This window comes from Micropterus dolomieu, linkage group LG10 (assembly GCF_021292245.1).
Source record: "Micropterus dolomieu isolate WLL.071019.BEF.003 ecotype Adirondacks linkage group LG10, ASM2129224v1, whole genome shotgun sequence".
Taxonomy (NCBI): domain Eukaryota; kingdom Metazoa; phylum Chordata; class Actinopteri; order Centrarchiformes; family Centrarchidae; genus Micropterus; species Micropterus dolomieu.
Genome location: NC_060159.1, coordinates 3,011,459 through 3,022,008, shown reverse-complemented (window position 1 = coordinate 3,022,008; position 10,550 = coordinate 3,011,459). Strand labels below are relative to the sequence as shown.

Here is a 10,550-nt window from a genome sequence, read left to right as displayed (position 1 = left end):
AAAAAAAAAAAGTATAAAAAAAAAAAAAAAAAAAAAAAAAAAAAAAAAAAAAGATAAATAAAAGAAGGTCTAAATCAAAGCAGCGAGGCTGTGATCTTGACATTTAGGCCCCATCCAGTTTTGAAAGGAATACAAATCTCCGTCCACACCAGCGTTTTAGCTGCGTATCAGAGTTGATCTCCGTCTACATTAAAACGACTGAAAACGCACATCTAGTGGCCGGTCACGTACACTGGGCATGCGCTTGCTGGTGTAAACATGAAGCAGATGCTCTATTCCATAGGTACAGAAGATTTGGGAAAAGAATAAAGTACTACAGACGAAAAATCAGACCAGATTTTGTTTTTGCATGGGCCAATAACGAGCTGGGACTGTTACTGAATGTACCACGGGAGTTACGCAACTGTGGCGGCAGAAAACAGACTACTACAGACTCCCAGTCTAGGCTGTAAGTGTTATTTGCACGGTCAGAATATTTTAATAAAAATACCAAATCAAAAACTCTGTCAGTAGCGTCGTGTTTCTGCTTTGCATGACTTGTGAGACCCAATCAGAGAGCCGAACATGAGCATCGTTTCTGAAGTCCTCCGTTTTTGCCCGTCTTTACTAAAACGCTCCCAGTTTCAAAACAAAAAACGGGGTCAGCAGCGTTTAAAAACAAACGTAGTGAAAGGTCTCCGTTTTAAAACAAAAAACGCAGTAGTGTGGATTGGGCCTTAGTCTGCTTAATCCTACCATTTCCATGTGACTTGATACTTGTTCATTTGACCCTCCCTGCCCGGGAAACAGCCACATCTACCGAACGCCACACCTCCAGTTTACAACACAGGCTGTTATAGAAGCTGAGATCTCAAGTGATTTCTCAGACTTGACAAAGCTCCTCCAGATCCACAGAAAACATTAAATGTAAATGCTCCATATTTGTATAGCGCCTTTCTAGTCTTTTCGACCACTCAAAGCACTTTAACACAACATTGCAGTCAACATTCACACACATTCATACACTGGTGGAACAGTCACCGGGGCCAATCTGGGGTTCAGTATGGGGTTCAGACATGCAGCCCGGGGACTGAACCGCCGACCTTCCGATTAACATGGTGGAGTGCCTTTTAAGAAAAATCTAATTACAGTACATAAGCAGTTTGGCCGTCTAATATGGTTAGATGCAGGAAGATATCCAAACATTATTGTTGAGGCCAACGTTAGCTCTGAGATTCACTGAAAAGGAAGAAACTGGTCCAAACAGATTTCCACCTGACTTGATTTGTGGGCTGGAGTAACCAGTAAACCGGTTCCTCTGGTAGAGAGAACAGCTCAGCCTAGCATTCTAGTGAGAGAAGAGAGTCAGGCATTCACTGCCTTAGTCATTGTCCTTTTTGATATGATTGTCTGGGAACTACTGACATCTGTTGACCTCTTACAATCAAATAAAGCAAGCTGAAGATGAAACCAACAGTTCAGGGACGTTTGCTGCAAGGCTCACAAACCAACAAGACTTGCTGCTCTTTCTATCTATTGTGTCCTTCACATTCACTGATTTTTTTAACCTCATGGAATTAGTGACAAACCATCAGGGATGTCTGTGTCCAGAGCTACAGCGGTCTCGTAGGTCCAGCAGCGGGCCACATTCCGGATGGTGTATCCTCCTCCGCCCAGCATGAGCAGCGGGAGGTTGAAGGACTTAATGTACTCCACACATTTGGCATGGCCTAGTGAAAACAAGAAGCACAATATAACACTTCCTGCGTGGCTTATGCTCCCATTCATCAACCACCATTTGCTGTGTTTCTGTACCGCGGATGGTGAGGTTGAAGCAGCCGAGGCGATCTCCTGAGAGAGAGTCTGCACCACACTGAAGAACCACAGCACTGGGCTGGTACATCTCCATCACCTTGGCCATTACCTGCACAAAGTCACACTCAGGAGGTGTTGAAAGATAGTGTGCCCCTGAAATGTATAATGTGAGTCCTTTGGAAGAAGCTAGCAAGGTATTCTCGTCGGAGGAAGCGAGTAAGGGTGGTCCGGTTGGTCGGCCATGGATCGTTATCGGCCAATAGTGGTTTTAAATAGTTTGATTGGTGCTCTCTATTAAAGATAACGCAATACTACAATTTTCAAGGCGCACCTAAAATGGTTTCACTACATTCAGCAGTCTGACCCCGGACTCACACAGGCGGCATGTGCGCCGCATTATGGCTGCGCCACTGTTTTGACCCGTCCTTGGTCAACTCACACTGGAAGTGTTTCAGCAGTGGAGCGTTTAGCCTGCCCCACGTTGTTGATTTGTTGTTTGTCATTGTGTGTGCTTCTGCTATCGATCACAGCGCTCTGAACCGTTTCCCTGCAGTTCCCTGCAGGGCTGAATTTCCCACATGGAGCATTTCAGAATAAGAGCGTTCTGCCTGCCTGATGTTGATGAATTGTTTAGATTTAGTTGATTTGGTAAGCCTGTAGTTATAATTGCTGAGTTGTTAGCAAACTTACTGGAGAACACACTCAGACATCTGTATCGTTATTGTAAGTGCTCTTGCAGGTGTCTGTCTAGCTTTATTGACTAGCTTTCCACCCATGTTTCAAGCAACCCTATGCTGCTGCTGGTGGAGAGCGGCGCCGGTGTCGAGCCAGAAGCCAGGCAAGTGGGCAACGTAACCGGGCTCAGCAGCCTGTTTGGACGCAACATTAGCTAAAGGCAGAGGACGTTGATGGAGGGAGCTAAGAAGAGGCTGCTGGACGTTGACGAGAGTTTAGTGAAAGAAAAGGCTGCAGGACAGACGCAGAGCTTTCCTTCTTCCTGTTGGACTAGTCAGTAATAAGTCTTGTGTTGTCACACTTGTTGTTTGGCTGTGGCTCAGCTTACTGGTTTTTGATTGTAATGTAATCATAACAAATGAACGTGTGTAGTTGTGCATATTTAGGATGGCGGTGATTACACAGAAGGTAGGGCGCCAAATCGCATAAAATACAAAACACATCTGACATGACGTCGCTTTAAATTGAAATGTAGCATTTAAATGTGTTTTGACTGAAACTGTTATGATGGATTCAGAATATCAATTTCCTTTTCAAAACAACTCTACAGTGTCATCAAGTGTTGTGCTACCTTCTGCTCTGAATATATTTGAAATCAATTTCCAGAAGGTTTTGGCTCCTACGTGTGCATTTCCATTTGAAAGTCTCACACTGTGCTTAACTCTAAATCTCTGACTTTAGAATGCTGTTAAATTCTGATCTATCTAATTCCCTGTAACTAGGATATATACAGGATTTATAGATGTTTTCAGTCGGGTAGCAGCTCTGACATATTGTAAGTACTATGTAAACAGCCTAGTCATATTCATGATTACACTGTCAGACTCACAGGCTTAAAGATTTGTTCGTATGACTCATCTTCGATGCCATCACGCAGGGGGAAGTTGACAGCGTAGTATTTCCCTTTCCCAGCGCCAATATCCTACATACAGAGATGGGGGGGGGGGGGGAGAGAAATAGAGCCATCACTAAATGATCTGAATAACCCTGTACTACTATCAGTGGGAGAGCCGAGTGGCAGCCAACCAACATGACTTTTTTTCAAACATAAACTATGTTTTAAGAGTATTTCTCTTCTTTTCTACCATTTCACTCTCGTCTGCTTCAAACAACTGAATGTTTTGCTGAGGCTCACCCTGAGGTCTCCGGTTCCAGGGAAGTACTCCCCGTATTTATGAAAGGACACAGTCATGACCCTGTCTGTGGTGTAGAAGGCCTCCTCCACTCCGTCCCCATGGTGGATGTCTATATCAATGTAGAGCACCCTCTGGTGGTACCTGGGAGAGAGGGACAACACAGAGAGAGCTGGGATAAGTACTAACGACACATTGTTTGGTTAACACTGTATTTTCAAGAGAAACAACCTGGGCTCCGTTTCAGAAAGCTGGATTAGTGAAAACTGAGTGTGTTAAGCCTGAGAAGAGAAACTCTAGGTTTTCTGTTTCAGAGACCGGGATCAGATAAATCCTAGATCACTGGCTGTGTCCGAATGTATAGTGATAATTATTATACCCTATATACTCCACTCAATGCATCCCAGAATGCATTTTGAAAAGTAGTGTACAACCGATGGTCACTAACCAAGCCATATTTACCATCATGCACTCCTCCCTTCCTTCAGAAACTGAAGCAGCTGTCTGACACATTGTTTGATAGGATGATAGAAAATGTGTTTGGGACGGACAGAATTATTCTCCGGGACAAAAGGGATTGTTTGTGTGTTTAACTAGGAGGCAATTCTTTCATTTATTGTATTTTCTTGCATGCAGATGAACATTATGTGAAACTGACATTTCTCAAGCTGTTGGTGAAACTCACTTGAGTAGCTCCAAGATGGCCAGCACAATGTCATTAACGTAGCAGAATCCAGAGGCTTCAGACTTCTTTGCGTGGTGAAGTCCTCCAGCCCAGTTAACCGCAATGTCAGTCTGCTGTCGGTTTAACTTCACTGAACCAGCTGCGTACAACAGAAAACATGTTCGGTTTAGTAACATTAGGAAAATGATGAAATATTTACATGACTGATTCTTAATCACTAATAGTACAGCTCTAACGGGGCCTATACTTTTCATTTACCAACAAGATGTATGCCGGTAAGTCCCCTGACATCACACATTCTTAACTGGTTCTAATAAATCAGCGATGAAATTAGTTTCCACAAATGTGAGACAATTTGCTCATATGGGTTAAAAGCACTGTACCCTGTTGGCAATGAATTTAATAATCAATTTTCGTCAACTACAGCGATTAGTTGTTGCACTCCGACAATCGATAATGCTTCCTTCATTAAAGGCCCTGTAAACATGAGGTCCTTTGTGAACACCCCTTTTCTCTGCAAAATTACAGTGTTGGTAAATTTAACTGACAGATTTCTGTCTGTCCTGTCTGTTCAAGAAAAGATGTGGCAACATTTGAATCCCAGGCTGTCGGGTTGTTTGCTGATGATACCAGGCCACTGTCAAATGGAAGAAATCCCACCCACAGTCATGATGAAGCAGATTAGCTGAATTTTGGCTGTTAAACTCTCAAAAATAACAACAAATTATATTTTTCCCGCCGACTTTGATATGTTGTTTTACCTACGATAGTCATGAATATTTAATGTTAGAAAGAAATACTTTGGATTTGAAACAGATTTCAGGGGCTTTAGCGTTCTGTTCACAGTTTTATTATAGTTTAGACAATTCTACATGAGTAAATAAAAAGGTTCAAATACTGGTTTGAAAATACTCAACCTAGCTATACTTAGTGATAGCCAGCAAGCCAGCCACACACAAGCTGTAACATCTCTCTGCTCTGAATAGGGACAGTGAGTTAGCATCTGTCTAAATACTATAAATGATAATGATATTACACTCATTTGTTTAACTAATGAATTACTGTAAATGTTTGATAGAAGTAAAAATGACAGGAGAATGGTGCTTTAAAAATCTGTATTGTAGTGTGCAGTCTTTGCTAAAAATGCCAGTATGTCTAATATGGTCATGGGTTTGACATCTTCTATGTGCAGAGGATGTGATGTAATATAACTAGTTTGGGCTGGATGATATCGAGACCAAAATTCAGAGCTTCTAACAGACGTAATTTTCCCATGTCGGTTATTTTGGATTTTAGTCCTATTAATATTTCCCCTACTGTGTGCGTTTATGTACTTTCCTCTTAAAAACAAAGAAATCGTGTAGTTACGTGACGCCCCCCCGTCCAGTCCTGCTGGCTCGCTTGTCACTTTTTGCCGGTCGCTCTCACACTCGCTCATCCTCACACACTCCTCTCTACTCATACACACACACACACCCACCTTAAAAGACCTAACTTTGCTACTCTTATGGTGCTTTCAGACCAAAAGTGAAGCAAAGACAATGTAAAGATGCGTGGAGCCGCGCGTTTCTGTCGGGCGGCACAAAGGGGGCGGTGGCAGCGACGCCAAGGCTAAATGAAGGAATTCGCATGACTGGAATATTTTCAACTCAAGATTGTCCTTGACATTGTCCGATTGTCACAGACGGCTTCAGAGCGTTGCATGGAGAGGGTCAGACAGAGTGGGCGATTGAAAATCTGCTGGCCGGCGGAGAGCTGCTAAACTTGGGGGAGAGGATGAGGGAGCAGCGCTCCAGCTGTTGGACAAATAAACACCCGTTGTCGGACTGGATTCTGCTTGACAACTACGCCGTTTGCTCGCAGGAGGAGCTCGGAGTAAACTGCTTTTATTTAGCTTTTTACAACGTTAGGATTATAACGTTGATCTATCTTCACTTGAGCTTCTCAGCAGCTTCTGTGCACATCCGGTTCCACTGTTGTTGTTAGTGTCGTTTGGCAAAAATTCTTTGCATCGATGCTTCATTTAATCCATGTAACTATAAAGCAGTGTTTCGCACGGACATTTATTACTGTGGCACATCGCGCTTACGCTGTGAACATGACTTGATTATAATGGAGCTGTTTGCAAAGTGGAGGAACAGAGAGACAACAGCGAGAGACAAAGAAGAAAGTGTCCAAAGTATGGGATTATTTCAAGCTAAAGAAAACAATAACTCTGTAATCTTACTGTCCGTTCACTGTAAAAGGAAACTTATGTCGCCTCAGCAACGGCAGCTGAACAAAAAGCCCCGGTGTTCTACCGGCGGACCACAGACAAGGTAACAGTAACTTTAGCATTTAACTGAAGTCATGATTGATTGTTTAGTTGAAGCCAAAGTAAGCCGCAGTCCTCAGCTGAAAATGTGCACACGTGCGTTTGTTGTTCTCCTTTTTGGGCCGCGAGTTGTAACCTCACAGTCATGACTTAACTGGGTGTCGGGGAGCTGCACCTTTTAACTCCCCTGCAGCTCTCTCTGTAGCTCAGACAATCCCTGCTACCTGCATGTGCTAATCCATCCTTTCACCCAGATTCTTCGTCTTTATAATTGCCATCTTTATAATAACAAACAACAGCTGTTTTGTGTTCAGGGGGCATCGATGAAATAATCTATCGAAGCTTCGAATACTTCGAAACAAGATTCTTATTAATCTTTCAACTGAAATGTCATCACTGATCACTTTTAATCATGATTTATCATTCAAATTAAACCTCCTCCTCAGACTGCTCACTTTCTACAATCACCCCTTTTTTTAATATAGCTTATGGATCATACTCTGATTTCTGGGGAGGACAGCAGGACCATTAGAAGATCCAATAGTGTGTCAGACACTAGACTGATCCGCCAACTTTATTTTATTTTTTTATGTTCTGCTTGAGCCTCCTCTTCCTCTGCTTCACTTTCATTTCATTGGTTTGGTGGTAACATTAATGTCGCCACATTACGCCGGTGGCTAGCTAGTTAAAAGCTAAAAACACTCCAAGTACAACAGTAAAGCCAGACTGCTACGTGAAAGCACACACGGCTGCGGGATAATGCTGAAAACCTTTGGTTCAGTTTGAATTAGCGAATAAACGCGGATATTCTTTCCACGTTGATCTCCGTATGAAAGTGGCTAAACTCTCCCCTCTCGGAACCTGTCCATTAACGCCCACCCCAGTACAAATCTACACCAATCAAACACAAGTAACATGAAACATTAGCAACAACCAATAAATGCCCCTAATCCATGTGTTACACGATTTTAGATCCCTTAGTTCACGGGGACCACCGGGCTAATTACCGTCAATTAAAAATCATATGGCGATATCATGCTGAATATATTTACCCGCCAATGCGGGTGGCCTTCCAACATTTAGACGTCAAACGGAAAATCCAGGGTGATCAATTTTCTATAGATCTATATTTTTTAAATATATAACTCACCAGCAGAGCCACCAGCGGAGAGTTGGCAGAACTCAAACAAGCCATCGAACACAGGACAGTCCTCTCCAACGTTGACTGCAAGATTAAAGCAATATTTCATCAATTACTGATGCGAGCACACCCACAGCTGGTTGTGAGCCTTTTCAGATGAACAGGGTTCCAATTGCATTACTGATGAACTCTGATTTTTTCAAAACCAAAATTCAGTAGGCGAAATGTACCAATGATTCACTACTTCTAGCTTCTCCAGTGTGAGGACTTTCTGCTTTTCTTTGTCGGTCATTGTAAACTGCAGTGTTTCCCACACATTGATTTATTTGTGGCATCTGCCACATTATCAACGCTGACCGCCACATATTGATATGAGATTATTATTATTTTTTACTATTTAAAATGGGTAAAATCGCATTTGATCACAGAGCTGCGCACAGCGCATATATTAACTCAGCACCTCCTCTCATTCAGTCGCTCCTCCCCTCTCTCTTGCTCACCACAGTGAGTTCTCATTCTGTGGGAAACACTGAACTGTAAAACACTTAGGCTGTTGAGGCATTCTGAAGAGGTCTTCTTGAGTTCGGGGACACTGGGGTTTTTTGTGAAAATATACAGACTAAGCAATTAAACAACTAAGAAATAATCAAAATGAGTCATTAACAATGACAATTATTGTAATCTGCAGCCCTAGTGAAAACCCTACACAAAAGGAGAACGCACAATACTTACACCGCTGCATTTGCTTGCTGAACTCGGACATGTTGTCCGGCCGTATGGATCGGAGGAACTTGATGTAGTCGTCACTGTGATATTTTGTCATCTCCTCTGCTGTGGCTTTGTGTGGTCTCTGAAACGCAAACCAAAGTAACTGGGTGAAAACGAGGGGAGCAAAGAAGACGGCTCCAGCTATGCTCATGTTTTATTAAAACGGACGTTACTGAAGAATTTAGTGGTTAGAAACATACATAGATCTCCATCTTCCTGTATAGTCCATAATTCAGAAGCAGGTTGTGAGTCATCCGGATACGATGTGGTTTCATGGGATGCCCTTGTCCATAGTAGTAATTTCCAATGTCACCTGCAAAGGGAAACGTGTTAAAGGCTATAAGAAGGAGCGCTGATCACGATTATCTTCTTAGTGGGGCTTCAGTTGTAATATTTTTATACACCCACATACACCGTGATGACAATTTCCATTGACGCGCCATTCTGCTCTGGGATATTGTCTTCTGGGAATTGTGCTTTCTGGCGATGCGTTTTGTTTGTTTGTTGCTTCTTTAACGTCCTAAAACTGCTGGGCACTGTAGTTTGTAGCAAATGTTACTCAAACAGGAGGGAATGGTTTATATATTAGAGACTATTTTCAGCACATGAACAAACATGTAGTTAGACTAATTTAAATTCAGAAATCCACCATTCAATGTGGGTTTTACAGACATATGGTCACACTGCTGGTTTGGTCAATATTAGTATACATAAACAACTATCCAAAAGCTAACAGCGAACCAGGCCACTGTGGAGCCACAGAGTGACACTTTATCGTCCTGGTCCATTGTAAATGAAGAGGAAAACAAGAAATGGGACTAATTATGTCCTCAATGACCTGAACTGCCAAGTTTAAAAATAATCAGTAATTCCTCTGGGGGAGGGCCTGGGTACACTTTGTGTGTCAGGACTGTCTCCTCTGCTGTGAATTTCTAAAGGAATCTAAATCATCTGGACCCAAACAGGCGTTAATTCTCCGCTGAGTAACGTTACGCACCAACTGTTCCAGAGCACATCGTGCATGAAACACTTGCTCATTTCACTTTGTGGCTTCAAATATGGAACTTTGACTCTCCGGGTCTAAATTTATTCTTCCAGGTTGGCCAAAGTTGCAATGAGTAGTTATGGCTCAAACAACGATGATAATGAATGCTGGGATTAACGTTACAGTGTTAAGCACATTTACTTCAACAGTTAATAACCTCTTCACCGTAATGTATGCTTACTTGCGTTCATTTTCCCACTCCTGCTCGCTCTCCGTGAAGTGGGGTTAGCCTTTTAACCACTTAGCGTGAACATGCAGGGTGACACTAGTTAGCACCACGGAGGCCATTCAGGCGATGTCATTAACGTTAGCGACGAGCTTCCTCGTTAGCTAGCTTGTAAACAGCAAACAGCAGCAGCACGGTCAGCTGCACAGACTAGCTAAGCGGCTAAGTTAGCGTTAGCCTGCCAGACACCTCAATTAGGGCTCCTCACTCAGACACTCAGCAGCTTTCATACCGTCATAGTAGTAGCAGACCTTCTTCTTAGTCCCACCCGCAGTCGTGTATGCCATGTCTGCAGCACTTTTCCTAAAAGTTACTTTGAATTTGCGTCAGCAGATGCAGGTTGGGATGGACGACATCAACACAGCGGAGCGTTGGTGGATGGGAGGCGCGAGTGCACCAGGGTGGGGCTACCTTATAAAGTGGCCTCGGGCCCCAGACATCAGAGAGGACCCATTTATGCTTCTGCAAATACGTGATGGGTAAATTCGTTTTTATTGTACCGTGACGTGAGGACAAGTAAATGTATAAACAACACACGAGGGTTTGGCAGATAAGTAAGAATTACGCTTTCTATGGTTTATGTAGAAAATAATTAATACTACTGCTACAGCACTTTATGTACTGCTTTAACACAACAAGTGTCAGCATAATCTTTGTTACTTTCCCTACCAACAATCCACAACTGTAAGTGAAACAGTAAAACAACATG

At 42.8% G+C, this 10,550-nt stretch overlaps 1 protein-coding gene across 3 annotated transcripts in view; it reads right to left on the bottom strand.

Moving 5' to 3' along the window:
- Nucleotides 1-10,251, bottom strand: part of LOC123977764 (histone deacetylase 2) — a 16,083-nt gene extending 5,832 nt beyond the window's left edge. Inside the window, exons 1-9 of one of the 3 annotated variants that reach the window (XM_046060718.1) lie at nucleotides 10,074-10,251; nucleotides 8,771-8,883; nucleotides 8,535-8,652; nucleotides 7,812-7,886; nucleotides 4,348-4,486; nucleotides 3,665-3,806; nucleotides 3,359-3,451; nucleotides 1,795-1,903; nucleotides 1,569-1,709 (exon numbers count right to left, since the gene is read on the bottom strand). In XM_046060718.1, the coding sequence (XP_045916674.1) occupies nucleotides 1,569-1,709; nucleotides 1,795-1,903; nucleotides 3,359-3,451; nucleotides 3,665-3,806; nucleotides 4,348-4,486; nucleotides 7,812-7,886; nucleotides 8,535-8,652; nucleotides 8,771-8,883; nucleotides 10,074-10,128 (985 nt within the window). In that variant the 5' untranslated portion in view covers nucleotides 10,129-10,251. Of the gene's footprint in view, nucleotides 1-1,568; nucleotides 1,710-1,794; nucleotides 1,904-3,358; nucleotides 3,452-3,664; nucleotides 3,807-4,347; nucleotides 4,487-7,811; nucleotides 7,887-8,534; nucleotides 8,653-8,770; nucleotides 8,884-9,796; nucleotides 9,942-10,073 lie in introns of those variants that run through there. The other 2 variants (XM_046060719.1, XM_046060720.1) reach the window with 2 other exon arrangements.
- Nucleotides 10,252-10,550: the final 299 nt, after the last annotated feature.